A 23634-nucleotide genomic window follows, 5' to 3' on the forward strand; every position below is an offset into this window, starting at 1 on the left:
GAATTCATGGGATGTGGCACCAATTCCTGTATCAATGGCAGATTGATCTAACTTCTACCTAGGTGGGAAAATACCATTTAGCTTTCTAGCTCAACTGTTTTACCCTGGGAGGACTGGATTCGCAAGATTGTTCTCCGAAGTTATTCAGAGATGATGCTATGAACTTACTGAAGAGGGGGAGGTCCCCCCAACTGAAATATATATCTAATTTGTATTTGTTAGTTTTATCTCCATGACTATATGTCATGTATAATTATATTTTGGACTTGACACTGTCCAAAATTCAAGTTCATTGTGTACCTGACCAGTAACTTTTATTTTGTAAACAAATAATACACAGTTAATATTTGTCTCTGAGTGTGAGTTAGGTATTGGTATCAAACTTAATTTTCCACAACTTGAACATGTTGTCCATAGCATATTTCTACTGTTGGATCACATTTATTGCAAAGATGTATTCAGTCAAGATTGCAGCCTTAGAAAAACATAGGTTAATCTGTGCAACCATTTTCGTTAGTCAATGGATAATCTTTCTTATATTCTCAATAGAGAACACATCACACCTTTCCTTTCTGGTTCTTTCCTTAACCAGTTGTAAGTAACCAACCAATTGTCTTGGAATTTCTGTTCCTTTTATTCTCTTTTTCTCACCCTCCAGTTCCATGTACTGTGGATGAGATGCAGACTACATACATGTCATTGGTTTGTGCAGTGTCTTCATTTTGTGTCAGAACACGAGAACTGTTGCTCTATGGTATTGACTGTAGTAGATGTTCTTACTGTAAAAGAAATTGGTTATTTTCTGTTTCACCATTCATTAGACTTGCTGCTTGTTATGCTCTATACAATTCTGTTATCGCTAATCTGTTGCTATACCCTCTAGGAGGCAATTAAATTGGAACTCCTGGATAGTGTCTGCAAAAACAGCAGCAGATCTCAATCACAGCGATGTCTGTATTCAAACACTAAATCTATCCTAGTATAGCTTGATCAAGATCATTGACAAAATTGATAATCAAGACTTAGTTTGACAAGCCATAGATTTATTTTTGTCTTCAAAAAACAAAAAATAAATATAGTGGGTATTGGGTACAACAAATAAAAGTAACTGCAAATAATTTGCATGACCTTTCCTCCATTAGTTTTGAGAAGCTGTGTGACAAATAATCCTTGTTGCAAATAAACCATGATCTTGCAGCATCTCTGGGTATTATGATCGGATAACATAACTGAAGAAGAAAGTCTTAAGTCTGTAATGGTAGCACTTGGCTCTCCCTTTTTCTGTCATTCCCACTCCCTCTGTTGTGTTGAACAGCCTCTTTCTCCATTTTCTCAAAAACAGACGATTTTTTCAAGCATTATGTTATGATTGCATTTTGACTGTTAACCCTATTTTATCCATAACATAGAGAACATGAAATTCATTTATCAGAAGATTCTTTATTAGGGAAATAGATAAAATACATATAACAAAAATTAGAATGTGCAACAAAAAAATGTTACAAGCAACATGATGCCATTTCAGAACTACAACACCACCTCATACGAAATTTTATTTTGTACAGTGAAGTTCACATATAAAAGAGAGCTAATTTTAATAACTTCTCAGAAAACTGAGGATCTGTAAATAAAATTAATTGCATATAATTTTTAATGTGAAAAACATGTAAAGACTGATCTCGTTTGTCAGGATAAACTAAGGTTGCATTCTCAGTACAGGAATCTTGTTCTCTTAGATGTCCTGACTTTGTGTCAACAGCTGTGAATCTAAACAGCAGTAGTTATGGAATATAACGTCTCCCAATGTCAAGATGAACACAATATTTCTAATAATGCAGACAGAATTCATTGACATTCAATTTATTCTTTGAGCCAATATATTTACAAGTTTCCAAGGACAAACAACTCTCCCAAAAATTCAAACAGGTCTCATAAAATTGAGATCACTGATGTTTTTACTGTACTAGTAAAGAATATAGAATTTTACACATAACAAAGAAAATATAGCTCAAATCTTAAGTATATGCCTTTGTTGAGGACTCTCTGAAGAACTTATGATTCTCACTGAGGCCTCCCAGAAGAACTGATGATTCTCACTGAGGACTCCCAGAAGATCTGGGGATTCTCACTGAGGACTCACAAAAAAGAAAGGATTAAGCCCATTAATGTCTGTCATTATCACATGTTCTTTTGCTCACTGGATCCCATAATATATAAATAATGTTAAGTTTTCCAGTTCATGTGCACACATTTTTTTGTCTCTGTTAGTTATCAATCATGAATTTAAAATGTGTATTTGTAAGTATGAATGCTTATTTCTGAAATCATAAACCAGCATATTTTTAATGCACATACTGTTCGTTGGAATATTTATGCTTTATCAAATTTAACAGCATATAAATATGGTTAATTAAGGAAAGGATTAATAGTAAGACTGCAAAATTATAACGTGGTAAATTGATAATCAATCATATTGAATCACCTAGCTTGAAAAAATATTAGTCAAGTAAAATTAAGCTTTTCAAGACGGTTTTTTCTCTAGCATCTATAAAATACTACATTTTGGTTTCTAAAAAACAGACCAGGTTCTGGGTACACTTAATTTCCATATATTTTCAAGCATGCATTACAGTTTACAGTAGTAAGATTTATATGCAGAAAGAGACCGAGCTGAACCTTTTCCCATGATTAGACTGGTACATGTTTAAAATGCATTCCTCTCTGGCAGTGAACGAAGAGAACTGAAAACCAGGTTTTTATGTAAGCTAATAAATCTAATGAAGGATGACCATGAAGCTGGGATGAAGTCATGATAGTGCCTCAAAAACTCTACTCCAGTCAAGAATACGAGTCAGCAAATTACACTTTCCCTTGCCTTTAAACTTGAGGCCAATGGCATGGCTATGATATATGATACATCATGATACATACTTGGGAAAGTTTTACTACATACATTCAGTTATTTAAAGGTTATATTCCAGACAAGGATACAAGTCAAAGAATTGCATGTACTGTTGTTATGACCGTATTACTATGGGTATGTGACACTGATATGCATGGTAATATAATCAACTTATGACTTTAAAACATTCCCAACAGTGCAAATGTTTTGCTCAAGATAAGGATGTAAGTCACAGAATTACATTTTCACTTGCCATGACCTTGACATTCAGGCACAAGGGTGGACTATAGTATGCAAAACACCATTTAGTGACGAAAGTCTCTCCCAATTATGAGCAAATGTTAATGGACAGAATGAACAGACTAGCAGATGCTGTAACATAACAGACCTGACTTAAGATGGGTGTAAAAATTTGCACAATTTGGTACTAAAAAATTAACTGAAAGTTATAAATTAGCATTCTGAATTATAATTTTTAGTACATCAAAAGATACATATTTTTTTTAACGTGTACAAAAACTTTACATACAAAATGCTACTTGGCATAATTTATCTATCGAATCTCTGAATTTTTGTATAGCTATTCTGTCCCATTATATTTACTACTAAGAAAGATAATTTATACATGATTTACAATAAACACATATTGAAAACCTACTGAAAAATTGAAATGAAATGCCCATGTACAGCAAATTATCAAGAATAGGTACAAAATAAATTTAATCAACATTATCATGACTGTGTGTAAAACTATGATGCTGTACAGGCCACCACATAAGCTGCTGACTTTATCATACAAACTACGACACGTTACATGCCATGCCATCAAATAGGCTGCTGACATGATCATACAAACTATGACATGTTACATGCCATGCCATCACATAAGCTGCTGACTTGATCATACAAATTATGATGCTGTACAGGCCATCACATGAGCTGCTGACTTTATCATATGAACTATGATGCTGTACAGGCCATCACATGAAATGCTGATTTTACTGTACAAACTGATGCTTTACAGGCCATCACATAAGCTGCTGACTTGAACATATACAAACTATGATGATGTATAGGCCATCACACAAGCTGCTGACTTTATCATACAAACTATGATGTTGTACAGGCCATCACAGAGGCTGCTGACTTTATCATACAAACTATGATGCTGTACAGGCCATCACACAAGCTGCTGACTTGATCATACAAGCTATGACACGTTACATGCCATGCCATCACATAGGCTGCTGACTTGATCATTGAAATTATGATGCTGTACAGGCCATCACATGAGCTGCTGACTTTATCATACGAACTATGATGCTGTACAGGCCATCACATAAGCTGCTGACTTGAACATATACAAACTATGATGATGTATAGGTCATCACACAAGCTGCTGACTTTATCATACAAACTATGAAGTTGTACAGGCCATCACAGAGGCTGCTGACTTTATCATACAAACTATGATGCTGTACAGGCCATCACACAAGCTGCTGACTTTATCATACAAACTATGACACGTTACATGCCATGCCATCACATAGGCTGCTGACTTGATCGTACAAGCTATGACACGTTACATGCCATGCCATCACATAAGCTGCTGACTTGATCATACAAATTATGATGCTGTACAGGCCATCACATGAGCTGCTAACTTTATCATACGAACTATGACGCTGTACAGGCTATGACATGAAATGCTGATTTAAACTGTATAAACTGATGCTTTACAGGCCATCACATAAGCTGCTGACTTGAACATATACAAACTATGATGATGTACAGGCCATCACACAAGCTGCTGACTTTATCATATAAACTATGATGCTGTACAGGCCATCACATGAGCTGCTGACTTGATCATACAAAAACTATGATGCTGTACAGGCCATTACACAAGCTGCTGACTTTATCATACAAACTATGATGCTGTACAGGCCATCACATGAGCTGCTGACTTGATCATACAAAAAATATGATGCTGTACAGGCCATTACACAAGCTGCTGACTTTATCATACAAACTATGATGTTGTACAGGCCATCACAGAGGCTGCTGACTTTACCATACAAACTATGATGTTGTACAGGCCATCACACAAGCTGCTAACTGTATCATACAAACTATGATGCTGTATAGGCCATCAAACAGGCTGCTGACTTTATCAAATGAACTATGATGCTATATAGGCCATCACACAAGCTGCTGACTTTATCATACAAACTATGATGTTGTACAGGCCATCACACAAGCTGCTAACTGTATCATACAAACTATGATGCTGTATAGGCCATCAAACAGGCTGCTGACTTTATCAAATGAACTATGATGCTATATAGGCCATCACACAAGCTGCTGACTTTATCATACAAACTATGATGTTGTACAGGCCATCACACAAGCTGCTAACTGTATCATACAAACTATGATGCTGTACAGGCCATCACATGAGCTTCTGACTTGATCATACAAAAACTATGATGCTGTACAGGCCATCACACAAGCTGCTGACTTTATCATACAAACTATGAAGTTGTACAGGCCATCAGAGAGGCTGCTGACTTTGTCATACAAATTATGATGCTGTACAGGCCATCACACAAGCTGCTGACTTTATCATACAAACTGTGACACGTTACATGCCATGCCATCACATGAGCTGCTGATTTTATCATATGAACTATGACGCTGTACAGGCCATCACATGAAATGCTGATTTTACTGTACAAACTGATGCTTTACAGGCCATCACATAAGCTGTTGACTTGAACATAAACAAACTATGATGATGTATAGGCCATCACACAAGCTGCTGACTTTATCATACAAACTATGATGTTGTACAGGCCTTAACAGAGGCTGCTGACTTTATCATACAAACTATGATGCTATACAGGCCATCACACAAGCTGCTGACTTGATCATACAAACTATGATTCTGTACAGGCCATCACACAGGCTGCTGACTTCAACATATACAAACTATGATGCTGTACAGGCCATCACACAAGCTGCTAACTGTATCATACAAACTATAATGCTATATAGGCCATCACACAAGTTGGCTTTATCATACAAACTATGATGCTGTACAGGCCATCACACAAGTGACTGACTTTATCATACAAAAGCAGCCATGCAATGGTTGACCTTCAGAAAAAGGTCTGTGTGTCAAATCGAGTAGGTATAATAGACACAATGATAAGAGCAATCTTTGAACAAGAATATGATACTGATATGCCAAACAACTGTGTCACATGGATTGCTGTTTAATATGACACAACTATCATTGAATTCTTAAAGTGAGCTTGAATGTTACTGTGTTATGTAAGCTTTTTCTGACTCACCTGTGAAATTATATAATTAAATTGTATCCAATAACAAAAAAATATATTAACTATCAACTTGAAGAGAGATTTTATGTTTCTCCAAATAGGGATGGGGGAAAAAAGCAAAACAGAAAAACAAAATGACAGGTAAAAATTATCCAATATACAAATTTGGTGAGATTACAGAAATGTAGCAAGCCTAACCCTCAGAGGGTATACTTTTGGATAGCATAAAGTGTCATTACAAGCTAAATGAATGTAGGTACATAAGAGGAAGCAACACTTCACAGAAAGACCTGGGCAGCCATATCTGATACCCTCACTTTGCACCACAGAACACCCAGGTTTGATCCATGGTGCTGAACATGCTGCATTTATCATCTGTACATGTATAGCTGGCAGTTTTCTTCATTTCTCATCCTACATTCCTTCAACTCACAGACTAACTCTTGCCAGTAGCAAATTGATGTTTAGAATTTCTTTATAAAACAGCACTTGCTTTACAATTAACATAATATAAAGTGACTCTAAGCTATGTGAATCATACAAAAATATATGCTCTTATTTTTGTCATTATTGATATGAAAATGGGATGTCTGACAAGTCCATATTTTATGAAGAAGGATTTATCTTGAACATATAACTAGAATAGAACAGTCTTTAATAACATGATGAAATTTTCTTGCTATTCTTAAGCATACATGTGCAAAAATCTTGCATGGAATGTGAAGGAAAGTAATTACTAAACTGAAAAAAGAAAGACTAAACCCAACTTAAACAGTCATATAAATTAAATACAAAAATGTCACAGGCACATTTCTCAATTTATTTTGTTAAAAAAATCTGATCTGGCAGATGATAATTTTTAATGTATAGCAACATAATAGAAACCTACAAAAAGGAAATTCTACAAGCATAATATAAACCTAACAAAATGGTCTTTATACAAGCACATTATAGTGGATACTTTAATAAATGTACATTTTGTCTACAAACAGTAGTACATGATACAATATATTTGAGCTTTAAGTATTTTGTGTAACATTATATTACAGGATATCATGTAACATTATATTACAGGATATCAAGCAAGAAACTAATTATTTCATCAACAGTAATCAAGTTCAATCAACAATGCATGTAGAATAAATAATGGATAAGCAGTCAACTCTAAACTCGGTGTAGCTCTACTACTCTGAAAACATGGGAATAAATGTCTCACAAACTATTCAAGTCTGCAATATATATCATTATATTTCCCTGTACTCACTTTTGTTCATGTTCTCTTCTCAGTTTCTTTGTGCGTTAAATTCATCTTTTGCTTACTCTTCCTACGTCTTCATGATTTCAACAAGAAATGCATGTTCAACATCTGAAATACTGTGTGCAAGTGTAAATGTACAGTCAATACTTTGTCGACATGATATATATCAAAATTAAACAAAATTATATTCCTGATCAATTAAAAAAGTAATTAATTTATCTCATGACCAAGAGCAATATCTTTTTATGTTCAATGTCACTGTACAATATCAGGGCAAAGGCTGTGAAGTTATATTAAAAAGCTTTTTCTATTTAGGAATTTTTAACAGGTGGTCACAGGCAGGAAAATAAAGCAAGAATACGAGACTTTTGAAATGTTACTGCATAAATAGGTATAAAAGTAAAAGAGTTATCACTGCATAAATAGGTACAAAAGTAGAAGAATAAAGTGACCATTTGAGTGCCACACAGCAAACGAATACTACTCCATTAGGTAACTAACAATATAATGTTGCATTCTGATCCATGCAATTTTATCCTATTCTTATTTATTTATTCTTTTTTCTTGAAAATAATAACATTTCTGAATTTAAAAAGTGATGTATTTTATTTAGTTTGAACTGTTGTATTAACTCAGTTTAAATCAAGATTTAGGAAGATTTCCAATGCAAAACCTTAGAGTCAAGGATTTGTCAAAGCTGTATGAACCATCTAAATGAGCTAAAGGATAATAATCTACAGAGTGATCCTTTTGCTAGTGAACACAGCACCTGTCTTTTTCTCTCTTATGTGTATAGGGCTTCACGTTTGACAATGCTATCATCGTAAAATGAAGCGATTAAACAGGTTCAATCACTACCTATGGTACCATACATTGTCATAAAAGCATATGAAAGGTTCAAGTTGAGACATATATAAAGAAAACAAGGTATTTCCTCATAAACAGAAGACATTTGGATTAGCCAACAATATACACGCTGATAAAGAGGACATTATGAAAGCCACTCAGCCTGAACATAAGGTCACATGTACCTATTTTTGGTATTGTTAAGTTACTCTCCTTTATGAATCTCCACATGCCAAGTTTCATAAGTGTAGGAGAAATAGGCAGCAAGATACTGAGTGTGCTTCATTTAATGCATAGCTGAAGAAGACAAATGTCAATGAAGTGTGAAAATTTGGTCACAATGATCTAGCTTTGATATGATATGAAAACACATTTAAATATGTATGCACATTACAATTTTCATAGATGTAGGTTAAACAGGGTCAGAAACTGATATGTAAAACTAAGATGTCACTTGAAAAATGAATTCACAGTATACTGACCTATTTATGTTATGGTTGAGCTATTATCATAAAGATGCATCCACATGCCAATTTTCAGGAGTGTTGGTGAAATAGGGCGAAAGATACTATGGATAAAATAAACAAAATGCCAACAATTGTAAAGTCACTCAAGCGTGAACATTACAATGTGCAAGTTTTTGTATGGTTATGTTACTTTCCCTCCTCAACTTAGAAGAGTTGAGCAAACAAGATGTACAATTTCATTTTTCTGAAGATATGAGGATTTTTATCTTAGGCTGAAGCCATATATTCTGTAATACATTAACCAAACTATTACTCGATAATTGCAGTCAGAAACAGCTAATGGACAGGATGTGAAATGACAAGAATTATAGCATATTCCAAGTTTCTAGTTGTAAAATCTACATGTTACAGTTGCTGACATAAAGGTATTTGCCTCTTGTTATAGCATAAGCTCTAGGCATACATTCCTCACTTATATCTTTTACTATATTGTCTGCCATTTATGCTGTAATTAGAATGTATTGGGCCAATTGGCAGGATCACTCAAATGCGAAGTGGTTTATTTTTTGCTTGCCAGCATTTAAATGACACAGACACTAAACCACATGATGCCTGAATAAAGTTAATCAGAGTAACTATTAACTCACCATGACATTTAGAACAGCAGATTACAGTATAAATACAATGTAATGATGGCAAGTCTTGGGATAATAAAAAATACTTATCAATATTTGTGTAAAAAATGTAACCTTCTGGTACCCGGACACTTACTGACACAAAAATGTCAAAACATCGGCAAGATTGCCTTGCTTCACACAGCAGTGACCAGCTCTTGTTCAACTACCATGTCAATAAACTATTATAAACTACTATTAGTCTTGTAATTTTGAATGTGCATATTTTGTGAGTTTTCCAACATGAAATAAAATAATTAGGAGTTTAATAATGTTGTATCTTCTGAGTTTATCATGGTATAAACTGTCAATTGCCAAATCACACAATAAATAATGCCCTTAGTGCATTATATAAACTGTGTGAATTGGCAATAAAATTTTATTTATTATTTTTTTTTTTTATTTGTTTTAAAAGATATTTCCTGTCAGTTTTAGAGCCTTATTTAAATTCTTGTTGGGGTGTCTGCTACATAGCTATTTATAAAACTGGGGATCTGCCATCTGTAACATAATAGCTATGTTGTCATCAAACAATGAACTCTACCAATGGTAGGTGATCAAAGGTTTTAAAAATTAGTCTGCATGGTGTTAATATTTTATCTAAATTCACATATGTGATCCGAGTAGAAGATCAATATTCTAAGCAAAGAATTGTTGTTTTGTCTGACATATGAATACTTCTTAGATTTGATGTTTTCATGAGTTCACTGTGACTTGGTCAAATCATTATTGTCCAGGCAAGTGAGTAACCATTTTTTGTTTCTTTAAATCTATTTTCGTGTACATTAACAGTTTAGGCTATCTACTGGGGCTACTTGCAGATGAAATAAAGACAATCGGTAAATGGTAATAGTGATGGAGGTCCAACAGTCAGACAGCAGAAGACATTGACCCTGACAGTTATGATGGGGGAGTAGTGGGATCAATCTCCCAACCACATCCACATCATAATTATCAGGGTTGGCGTCTTACATTGTAGAACAGAGTCCAACTGTTGCAATATTACTCTCTGAACCCCACTCCTCCCAATTCCTGTGTCCAATTACCTTTAGTTTTAAATTCATCTGTAATGAGCTGCAGTGAAAGTGCTGTAGCCCCAACATTCTTCTTGGCAGATATGAGTTTCCCAGCATTTTTGCAGATCAAGTCAAAGAATTATTTATCTTCAGAAATCCTAAAGATTGTTTGATTCTTTCAAATCAATTTATTCAATTTTCTAAATAAAATATAAACCTGCCATTTTTATTTCATTTTAAAGTGATGTAGTGTGTATGCCTTCCAATTCAGTATTTATATTAGTTCCTTTGCATGTGACTCTATTTAAAGAAGTTACTATAAAGTAGTTGTCCATACAGCTTATACGGAAATAAACACAACTGAGCCAGAAAAGATGGTTATTTTCTGGCTAATGGAAATCTTCCCTACATTTATCAACTGCAATTATCGGTAAAGATTGATTTCATAATTCACAGGCCACTTCAAGCTTACTGGATTATCTACAGTGTAGAGTACTCACCATAAATACTTACATGTGCCTATTATGCTAAGCATCACTTATATCCTTGTATAATCTCCAAAAATATAAGATGCAGATTTTGCTTTATTCATCATTTTCACCAAATCTCGTTTAGATGACATTTTAGCCACATGTCCATTGCAATCAATATTCATAAATATTTTAGACACATAACCATCACATCTTCAAATAACTCATATATTTATTAAACAATGACCATAGTACAGGTTAAAATTTTGAATATTGATGAGCTAGATCAATTCATTAAAATTATAAATTTTAAACACATTACAGATGATTCCCAATAAGGCCACTGGCAGAAAATATTCTGCCCATTTTCCCTGGACAATGGGCAACCTGGAAATTTTTCCTATATGTGACCACCAAAACTAACCATTCTGAACAAGGCACACTGAAGCAAAAGGAACTTTAAATTACAAATATAGACACTAACAGAAAGCCTGATTTGTGTTCTGTAAATGTATGCATTTTTTGTAACAGTATCTTGAGAATCAATGAATTTAGTTAAACTTCCAAACACCATATGAACTCAAAGATAAATCTGCCAGCACATTACAAATACAAAATCATCATGCTAATGCTCTATTCTAGTCACTGTCAGATAAAATTATACATATTTAAAATAGGTAGAAATGATAGCAAAACAGGAAAATAATTATTTTTCATTCAAACTGTATTAATTTATAACATTACCATCACATATATCGAAATGATGATGCAACAACTGCAAAATCTTTTTAAATAAAAAAAACATTACAAGTGATATAATAAGCCAATCTATCAGCAGAAAAAAAAATGACTAACATGTCCCAAGACTTATAGTACATGAAATAATTTGCTATAACTTTGTGTCCGAACTTTAATTATCTTTGAAAAAAAGGTGTCCCAGGTCACAGTGTCCCAAGACTTACTGTTATTATGGTAGCACTGGGTTGCATCCAGGATTGATGTATTACTATGTTTTAATTAATGTTTAAATTGAATTAATGTTTAAAGCTTGATTTAGAAGAAAAGGCTGAGAGTGTGAAAGTATATATACATTTTTAATTTGTTGATACATTTGCTCAGGTAACTAAATATGACTGGTTGTGAGATCAGGAAGTGGGTGGGGTGGGGTGGAGTGGGTAATGAGTGTCAGGTAACCAAATTGCCACTAATACTCCAACTGTCAAAAGTTACCAGGTAATTCATACATCCATACTTTTATCACAGGTGAAATTTAACACAAAGACCTCTGAAATATCAGATCTAGCAATGGTTGTTAATGGAGGTAGGAAGAATCCAACATAATAATTTAAATTAAATAGTTACATCGAAGGTACAAAAACTAGCAATTTTAACCAGATGTTTTAACTTCCACACCTGATTATTTCCTAAACAATTTTATCCATAATCTGTAACTTTACTAGAGAGTTTATTCTACAAATTTGGGAAGTTCTTGTATGGGAAGGTGAATCTGAAGTGGGTCTTGGAGTCGGCGAAGCTGGTACTGTTTATCACTGATTGCATTTTTCAGTTGGTTATACTGTTCCACATCCAGCTTGGTCTTCTTGGCGCCTTTGTAGAAAAACTTCAGAAATATTCTATCGAAAACATCTGGGAAGTTGTACTCCTGAAAATAATATAAACTTATCTTATTTTAAAAATAATCTCTGACATGAGTTTTCGTGCTATGCCATAAACTATTTGTAACTATGCATACTGTTAATCATGAAGTATTAGCAAACAAATTCATAATGTAAATCACAAACTATTAGCAAGCATAAAATCTTAGTTCACTTAGCAAGTTAACACAATTTTTGCTACAATATTATCATTAAAACTGTGCACACCACTGATTATCTGGAACATTTATGTTAGTTGCACAACTACATATCATGTATTAGGGACTTGTAACCATAAAAAAACATTTTAACTGAAACCTTTAAGCAACATTTTTAATGGTCTTGACCTTGGGTCAATGGGAGGGTAGAGGTGCATGACTTTAAATGAACAAGGCTTAGTGATTCCATACTCCAAATATAATCACTATTCACCACCCCCACCCCTTGGGTAATTAACTTAACAACTATAGAAAAAAAGAAAACTTCAAATGAGAACTGCAAAACAAAATTTTAATGTGACCCTAACCTTGCCCCAAGAACAGAAGGAGGATAAGGGTGCAGGTCAATAAATGCAAAGCTTTCTGATCTACATTCCAACAGGAATAGAACTTAATACTATACAAATAACTTGCAGTGAAAACTTTAAACATGACTTTCAAATGACCTTGACCTTGTGAGACAGTTCTAGATAACCTGACTGGAGAACAGACTTCATATGTTGGGGAGCAGCTTTGAAAGGGAAGTCAGGTCAAGTTGTGATCACACTTAGGATTGATGATGTCAGTTAGGAAACAGTTTTAGTCAAATGGAATGCTTCTGGCAACTGACCTAACTTTGTGAGCTGATATCCAATTTTTTTTATTTGGGGTTATTTCCCTGAGATGCAGAGTGAATATCCTATTTTATCCAGGACAAAATTGCCTGTGCTGATACATCTTCCTTTCCCTCCTTGTGGGGAAAGAGGCAGGCAATCCCTCAGCATGCTGGCTTGTTCCTTTTTAAGTATTACTTCAGAGCTCGCACTGGGTCCTGTAGATCGCATTGAAATGAAGTGTACAGAAAAGAGAGTGATTACACTTAAAAAGTCTGATTCCATATAAATGCGACTCTGTTTTGGCAATGAAAGCAAGCCATTGTGAGTGATATTGATCCATCTTGTCAGAACTAAAAGTAATTTGGTTAAACTGGTAGAGCATGTATTTTGCTGATTCTGCCTACCATCACTGGTGTTGGCAGAAGCAGGTCTTATATGAGGTGAACCAATGAAGACCTTGAGAGCTATTCAAATGGTGTCTTATTCAGACAGATTATCACTCATGATAGGTTCTACAATGAACACTCAAAATTTGACAGCAGACTGGAAAGTCATTCTTTTGTTAGGTAATACAAGTAGAATGATTGCTTCACCCCTGTGTCTACTGAAATCAACCATTAATGGATCTGTTGGCTAAAAGGGGTTGTAAAACTTGCAACCTTTATCTCACCAGCCCTGGATCTGAAGGCCAGGACAGTTGATGCTCTTTCCATTTATTGGAACAGCTTGGATTCATATGACCATCCTCTAACACACGTTTCCGAACATGATATGAAAACAGCGAATCAGAGTGTCACCACATCCTGATTGTTCCTCTCAAGTAGGAAAAATCATGGATAAATGACCACATCAATCTAGCAGCAGAAAATCCCCAGGATATAGAGATCTTTTCTCATTTGCTAAAGTAACCATGAATGCAGGCATTCTGTCCCAATCAAGAGTTGCTGAAACTGCATGTCTGGAGCATACTAAACAAGCTCTCAAAAAACAATTCTCTCATCAAGTGGTGGAGAGAATAGCTATGGCCCTACGCTTTGAAAGTTTACAAGGGAAATGGAGATTTACGTTCAACTGAATGGTGTGAGCGTGAACACATTTCACTGCTGAACACACTAACGGGTAACTTCCTACTATGGCTCTGTTATGAGAAATTGTTAGCGCCAGTCACAATTAAAGGCTACTGCTAGATGATATGTGACACTGCATCATCATGGAACAGAAGATATCAGACAAAACAATGAACTACAAGAAAATCTGCAGCCACTTCTGCATGCTGCAGGCCAAATCTGGCTAGTACAAATGTTTTCCAGCACCAGATTTATTCTCTTGTACATACAAAATGAAATCATGCATTCTAGACAAATAATGAGACAGAAACATGAAGATTGAAGCATGGATGTCTCTTCAATCACAAGTTTAAACCAATTATACAAAACTGTTTAATGTTGCTTTACATGTTTTATTGGGCACTGCCAAACTGTGATAAAGAATATACTTCCAAAAGTCAAAAGTTCCCTATATAAAGGAAGCTAACTCGTTTAGCACGTACATGCGTGTGATTGTGATACTGCTTATAACATTGCCTGTTTGCACTTATTGGTATGAGCTTTAAACTCACAAATTTCCACAGATCAAGGTAGAGTAAGCACAGTAATGTGAATACATGCATTACAAATTCAGCTGTCTAGCTTTAATCATGTAAAATCTATCCTTGTGAGCATTCTCAGATTTACCAACTTTTCTTACCTGTTTACTTAATACAAAGTAAGCATACATCGCCATTGTTGTGCCATATGTGACAAAGTACGTGACAGGCTCCATGATATCCCAGGAATATTCCCACCATGTAAGGCGAGCGAGCAGGCCAAACTGAATTCCCATAGCTCCAAGTCCAAGCCAAGAACAGTATACTGATCTCTTTCTTGACCATATTTCTAGCTCCAGTTTTACCTGTCAAATCATTTACAGATAGTTATGTGCATGACAAAAATACACTATACATGTTACATAAATAGATGACAGAGAATTACTAATTCCACAATATCAATCTAAATATCAATGATACTCAATAAAATAAAATAAAAACAATTTTGGATGCATATGAACTTACTAATTAAACTTTCCAATCAGCACTGTTAATATCAAGTAACTGTCAACTATATATATATATATATATATATATATATATATATATATATGCACACACACACACACCCCAGTTCGATAACATCATTTACCTTCCTTAAAGATTAACTGCAGAGTTATCATTCTTGCAATAAGCGTACATTAGTTACTTCCAGGGAGCATTGTAACAATAGATTTAAACAAAGGAAAATGCAATCCATAAAATTTAAACATTACAAGTACGTAGCATAAACGCTCTGAAAAATACCATTCTTTACTTGAATCATAAAATGTCAACTGACTTAAAACCTCTGATGCTTCTAAAATCGTCTTTCAGCAGGAAATAAATTGTAAAATGTTTCATTTGCTCGTACTTTAAGATTTATAAGTGAGTCAATTGCAATGAAACATAATTTATTACTATCAAAACTGGATCGCATCCAAACAATTCGGACTTCATGCTTAATAACATGAATCTTTGAACTAGATTTAAAGTGTATTTTAGTAGAATTGTATGCGTAGTGTGTTTGCTTATGTAAATGTTTACCCTAGTTTTGTTTCAAATGATGTAAAGTTTGCATAAACTTGAGAGGCCATAACTTTTAAATATGCGCAAGAAACAGAGAAACAAATGCCATTTATAAATTTGCCAAAGCACTTATTATTCCTTTCTGGTAATGAATAACTAAATCTTGAAAATACAAATCACCCATAACAACAATAAATAGCAAGCTTGTGAAGAAATATGGGGTTCAAATTTATATGAGTACATCGAAGAAAGCTAATGAATATTAAGATTGAAATAAAATATATATGAACCTGTTGGGGAAATACCAAACTCTGGTTTTTGTAATCTCAGCGACAACAATATAGATGAAACTGCGCAATGTCAATTAGATACAGGCAAATGAGTTAACGACTTTAATATTTGCACTTTGAGAAGTTATGCAACTGAATATATTAATTATACCTTTCCTTTTTCTTAACATAAAAAAGTTTTTGAATGAATCTTGCACAGAGCTATAAACCACTAAGTACTTGCCACAAGTACAAATCAGGTTACCAGAACCAGAGTTCATGTACCATGATGGTGTTAACTTAAAAAGTCATTAGCCAACAGTTGCATTTCAAAGTTACATTGAAAAACTTTCTGTAAGTGCAGATGACTGCAAAGCTATTGAGTTGAGAACAAGAAAACAGTCCAAGTGCACAGAATGGAATGTTGACAGACCTGGTCGATTAACTTTGTCAAAGTTTGGGATGATTTGTAAAAAGCTACCCAACACTCTACCCAACTCCATCTTAATGATAGTCAAGGGATACACACATTTCACATGTGATAGTGAACCGTTTCAGTGGCCTAGTGGTTAGACCGTTCCCTTTGGATGTGGGAGGTCATGGGTTCGATCCCCTGCATAGTCATATCAAAGACTTACGAAAATGGTACTAGCAGCTGCCTAGCTTGGCGCTCAGCATTAAGAGGTTAGTGTTAGGACTGGTTGGCCTGGTGTCAGGATAATGTGATGGTGGGACATCATGCTACATGTCTAGGCATCACTATAAGCTGCCACAGTGCAGACATCGTAGCGATATGACTGAAAAATTGTTAAAGCTACATGAAAAATCCAAATCACAGTGTGAAATAGGGCAACAGTCATGAAGCAGCTACACATAGGTTTTATGTGAAAAGAGTCTGGGTTTATAATCAATCTCGAATTTCATCACATGTATTGAAGTCATTCATATTATTATCAGGTGCAGGGACAACTTGCAGTTTCACAATACAAATGGTGTGATTTTTATGTGTGGTAGAAGGATGTTCAGTAGAACGTTATTTTTCTGACATTGAATTTTGGGAAAGTCACCATGTTGAATGAGTTTTACCTCCATGTAGTTGTCCCTAATATTTTTACTAGACATATTAAACGTGGGAAAGACTTAAAACCATTAGGTGATGCATAATTCAGCATTATCAAAACAATCAATGTCTGTTAGCTGGACACTTTTAAAAGAAAAGAAAAGAAGAACTGAAATAGTATTTTCAGACGTTTTTATGCTGTTCAATTTATGTTCCCTTAAAATGTGATTTCTAGAATAAATGTATGTGTGCATTGTATTAAAAGCCATTAAGAATTAAGTACTACTTCAATACATCTATTTTTTTAGTAAATTTAAAGAGGGATATTCATAATACTACATTTTATGTACAAATTAAATCAAAGTTGTGTGCATATCTTTTCTAATTTTTCATGATTATTTCCACAATAATCTGACATAAAGTTCATACCAGTATTGATATATTTTATGTAAGCATCCATTTATATAAAAATTATTACAATCTGAAAATTTCAGTCTTGATTTGGAGTTTTGTGCTCAGGAGATTGATAATTATTACCCATGACTGTGGCTGAGAAAGCATGCAAATCATATTGCTCCCCCCTCTTTAAATAGTGACATATGCCACGTGTTCCTGTGTGCCCGTCTAGCCATAGATGACATAAAAGAAATGGCATTCTATTCAATAAGTATCCTAGCCATTATTGGAAATTGCTCCCCGGAAGTGGTGGTTTATACTTTTCTTATCGTTGGCAATGGAGAGCATGTCCTTAAATCCCAATATTTGCTGGACATGACAGATTTAGATTTAGACCTGAACATATATTCTGTGCAACCAGACATCAGTTATAAGATAGCCCCAATCTCATTATTTCAAATTGTTTTTATTTTGGTACAGGTAAGTTTTTGCATACCCACAATAGCCAAGCTGAGACCTGAACCCACATGAACAGAGGTGAGATGTAATGATCTGCTAAGGCAAGTGCCTTAGACCACTTGATCATCTGGGCCCCACCACCTGATGAGACCTATAGAGGGGTTGAAACTTTTGTTTTGCAAACAGCAGATGGTTTACTTCATACTTAAATGAGAGAACACAACATGTTTACATAAATAATGTTCTGTCTGAACCTGAAACAATTAGATATGGAGTACCACAAGGCTCAATTCTAGGTCCACTACTATTCATTTTATTTATTAATGACCTACCACTTTTACTAAGAGACTCAATATCATCTACAGATCTCTATGCAGATGACACAACATTGTCAGACATCCAAAACACAAAGCATGAGCTCGAAATTTCTTTACAGAATGCACTAAACAAACTGGAAAACTGGTGCACATGTAATGGCATGGTGGTAAATACTGGTAAAACTAAAATATTACTTATCTCAACACGGCAAAGAAGGACAAATCTTGATAGTGATGAACTATGTCTGACATGGAAGGATACAAATCTGCAAATAGTCTGTCATGATAGGCTACTTGGTGTTCTGGTAGATAATAACCTATCACGGACTGAACATATCAAACATACCAGTAAAAAAGTCAATTCAAGTTTATGGCTTCTCAGTAGGATAAGACATTTTCTCCCTGAAAGGCACAAGAAACTATTTTATAACAGTTACATACAACCCTATTTGGACTACTGTAGTACAGTATGGGGTAATTCAAATGATAAAAACATAGCAAAGCTGGCACATCTTCAAAAAAGAGCATTTGGGCTAATATCAATCCAGAAAGAAAGCAAGGAAAGTTTAGCTGGCAGGTTAAAAATATTACCTATTACAGACCGAATCTGTTTGAGAAAAGCCAAATTAATGTACAGGATATCTCAGAATAGTGCTCCTGAATATTTACAATCACTATTCCAGTATAGGCTACCTGGTAATACTCCCCACCTGCGATCCATGTCTACCAAACAGTATAAAATTCCCAAACCAAATAAGGAGTTATTTAAAAAAAGTTTCCAATACTCTGGAACTCTGCTCTGGAATAGTATTCCAGCTGAGATTAGAAATGCCCACTCTATTTCCTTCTTCCAAACCCAATATATCCAGTGGCTTCAGAGATGCAGCTTAAATAAATAAATTCCTTTGTATGAAGGCCTCAAGGTAGATTAGTTTTTAGCTAATTGTGTTACCCTCTTTAAATAAGGTCATTATTATTATGCATCTATAAAGTATATCAAAATATCAAAATGCAAATCAGTCTCTTCAAGTGCACTGGATCCAGCAAGGTTTCATGTGAATCAGGGATTTACTAAGATAACTGTAAAAAAATTAAATTTACCTGCTTGGCCCACTGGTTGATTTTTAATAGCACATTAAATGCATTATTCACTATACTTGCTGATGAAATGTGAACTAGGTCCCTTTCCCCAGTTCACATTGAGGCAACCAATCAGGGCTGGCCAGGTGGGTATCAAACCTGCAACTGTTATATTACGAGTCCAACTCTTTACCAAAAGAACTACCACAACTCATTTTCTTGGATAAAGCTGATACATTTCAAAAGAAACATTCATCTAAAAAATGTCAAAAATGGGTTTAACTCTCAGCCATATATAATGTACAGGAATAGTTTGTGTATCAAAAATCTGGTATTAAAAAAGACCTTATTTTGTATAATACAAACCATAAAATGAAACAACCAAAACCCCATTATTCTGTCTTCAGCACATCGCTAGTAGTGAAGGTAATGCTTATGGTGACCAACAAGAACTAATGCTTGATTTATTACATTTATTGTCGTCATGACTGCATGCTTTCATTGGCACTTGTAACAACTTATTATTACAAAGTACACTACCAGATAGATGATATACCATAAAATTGTACCTAACACATTTAAAATTAACATAGTCACAGTGCCTCACACACTGTATTAATACTACTGTACATTTGTTCATTTAGAACAGGCTGATTGTCATCTTGTGCAATAAGTTTATGCTTATACTGGAAATTAAAATCTTGACAATTTTCCACATTATTATTTGTTTTAACAATACGCTGAGGATAGATTAATTAGGAACAATTACCAAAATTCCTTTGTTAATTACAGGACCACAATCTGAGCTGTTTCGTACAACATGCCAAGTCAGTTGTTGTTGTTGTGGGGTTTAACGCCATTTTGCAGCACATGATAGGCTATACATGGCGGCCAGTATTAATGGTGGAGGAAGAACCAGAGAAAACCCCGGAAAGAACCACCGACCCACGAGAAGCTGCTGGCAAGCTTTCTCACATACCCACATTGGCTGAATCTTAGACTCGTACCGCCGCAGACAGAGGTGAGAAGGCAGTGATCCGTAACGAAGAGCGCTTTAGACCACTCGGCCACTCGGGGCCCCCATGCCAAGTCAGATGGCTTCTTGTGATGGAAACTCACGTTTTGTAACCTGAAATTGACATCATCTTCTGATGCTAACATTTTTAAAGTTTTTACAATAGTCACTGCCTTTATTTCTGCTGAACATCCACTGACGCCAAGTCTTTATTAGAGAGAGACCATTTAAGTTTTTAAAAGGGGGTGGGGTAAATACTTGAAGACTACTGTCTTCCGATTTGAAGTATAGAAAATGATACTAAGCCATTCCTTTTTTTAATCTGAAACAAATTCCTTTTGTGATCCATGAAAGAAATACAAAAATACCCCAGTTGCAAAGAACAATTTAGCTCTCATAAATTAAATAGCCAGTCCCTTACAGTACACATGCAGTCTGAATTGAACTAGTTCCTAGTTGTGTACATTTATGTTCAGCCTTGTAACTGGGCCATTACTGCTTAACGACTAAACACCTGGTTTGCATTTAAGTGTAAATTCAGTGTTATCGGTTTTATTGTTTGTGTTTTCAATCAAAAGCAGCTGTTATTTGCAATTTAATTGTCCATACCTTGGATTAGTTTTCATGTTTAAACCAAGAGAAGTTCAACAAGGTGTGCCTCTCGTCAAGTCATTGCATAAGTTTGTTGAGATTTCTTTGAATAAAAGCAAAAGCATTAACTTACTGCAAAAGAAGTCAATCAACATTTCTAAATGTACAGATTATACAAGACTTTTGAAATTACTTTTTACTGTCCATATATAAGATAAATATCACTGATTGCTGAAATGGTTTCTGATTATCAATCTCTCATGACGTCTCTGTCTTTCAATGGGTGGTATTCATTCACTGGCTGTTCAAATGTGAATCAGTAAAGTCAACCAGCCCTTCCACATTGGAGATGTCATCAGTGTATTGGCTGATGCAGGTGGTGATTAGTCAGTATTTATTGCTCCATCCTGGAGCATTCTCATAGAGTGAAAGTGGCACATTGGGTTATGAAAGATCACATGTACTGTACTCTAAAACGTTTAATTTTTTTAATAGCCATATCGAGATGGCTGCCAAGGCATTTATATCCATGGTCAGATTGACTTGATTTTCAGTTAGGTCCAACAATATATGATAAAAAGACTTTTGGTGAAAAGCCATGATACTACCACCCACTGACGAGAGTTAGCAAGAATGAGATTTTCAAGATGACCACCAGCTTGGCATCATTTTCATTTAGGACCAGCTAAACACCAAAGAAGTATTTTACTGAAAACATGTCTATACAACTTTTTATCTAGAAGAAGTAGTGATAACAAGACTTTCAAGATGGGAACTGTGGTGTCCATATTGTATGTCATTAGCACTCTTTTCATTTAAGCCCATCTAGACATCAGATATGACTTTCTGTTTAGAAAGCAGTAGCGCTAACATCATTTTCAGGAAGGTACTGGCATAATGGATGTCCATGTGGGACCATTCACATTTAAGACCAACCACACATCATAAGAACTCTTCTGGTGAAAACCCAATGTTTTCTGTTCAGAAACAGTAGTTAAAAGATTTTCAGGATGATGCTGGTCATACCAGATGTTCAACCTGGACCATTCTGATGAAAACTCCATAATAAAATTCATCATCATCCTCATCAAACCCTTAACCCAAGAGGTTGTTGGGTCACCACAGTTGACTTAACAACCAATTCTCTTCATCTTTCCCTGTTCTCTACTGCCCTTTGGAAATCTCCAAATCCCATGCCTGTCCACTCCTTAATGTTGTCTTCCCACCTCTTTTTATGTCTTCCTCTTCTTCTGCACCCTCACACTGTGCCTTGCAAGATTGTTTTTGCCAGTCCAGATAATCTGGGGACAGGACTGTAACAGTTCAGTTTACACTTCTTTATAGTGGTCAAGAGGTCTTCATAGGATCCGATGGCTTGTGGTTTTTTACATGGTCAATGTATGAGATGCCCAGATCTTTTGGTAGCACCTCATTTTGAAGGTTTGAATCCTTCTTTGCATATCTGATGTGAGTGTCCATGTTTCATAAGCATACAGAAAGATGGATATGATAATTGAGCGCCTCAGCCTTATTTTGGAACCAAAAGCAATGTTGGTATATTTCTATATTGGTCTCAACCTTGTTATTGCTGCTGTTGTCCAGGCAATCCTGCAAAGTAGTTCTGGTTTGGAGCCCTCATCTGTGATAATTGATCCCAAGTACTTGAAGCTTGCGACTCTTTCCAGCTTCTGTCTACTGACCTTTATTTCTGCACTGATGCCGTTGGTGTTTGTCATCAGTTTTCAGTGCTAGTCTCCATGCCATATGCTGTGGAGGTTGTGCTGATGCACTCCACCAAGTTAGCCAGTTCTTTTTCATCTCCTGCTTAACCATCAATATCATCTGCGAAGCGAAGGCTGGTGATTGTTCTTTCTCTGATGCTGACAGTGCCCTTGTGGTCATGTAAGGCATCCTCCATGATCCTTTCCTGGAAAATTACATTTAGTAGGAGTAGTAGCGATAAGAAGGTTTTCAAGATGGCCAATGTGGCTGGCTTATCAAGCAGCACCATTCTCAGTTAGAACTGACTTGATCTTGGGATGAATGTGTGTGTGTCAAGTTTTTTCATGGCAATCCTCCAAGTAGTATAGGAGGTACAGCAATAACAAACCTAAGCTAATTGACACACAGATGACAGCCATTCCATTAACATTGTGTGGCCCATGTCCAGCAGGACGTTATTGTGATTCAAAGAATTTTTGCGGTTTTGTCTCCACTTTATGTAACTGTAGATAAGATAACTGTAGGTATTTTGCATGTTGCATAATGTACATATGTCATAACTCTTTGTTTTAGCTCATCATATCGATTAGGCTTTTTGGTCTGCTAAAATTAACATGGATTTAATA

At 35.2% G+C, this 23634-nt stretch overlaps 1 protein-coding gene across 1 annotated transcript in view; it reads right to left on the minus strand.

Annotated features, from left to right (window-relative positions):
* Nucleotides 1-1424: 1424 nt before the first annotated feature.
* LOC149806291 (calcium uniporter protein, mitochondrial-like) overlaps nt 1425-23634 on the minus strand; it is a 93356-nt gene continuing 71146 nt past the window's right edge. Inside the window, exons 6-7 of the mRNA XM_089951234.1 lie at nt 15193-15396; nt 1425-12640 (exon numbers count right to left, since the gene is read on the minus strand). Of these exons, the coding sequence (XP_089807360.1) occupies nt 12443-12640; nt 15193-15396 (402 nt within the window). The 3' untranslated portion in view covers nt 1425-12442. The remainder of the gene's footprint in view (nt 12641-15192; nt 15397-23634) is intronic.

The sequence above is a fragment of the Sinohyriopsis cumingii genome, chromosome 2, assembly GCF_028554795.1.
Source record: "Sinohyriopsis cumingii isolate HCF-2022 chromosome 2, ASM2855479v2, whole genome shotgun sequence".
NCBI lineage: Eukaryota > Metazoa > Mollusca > Bivalvia > Unionida > Unionidae > Sinohyriopsis > Sinohyriopsis cumingii.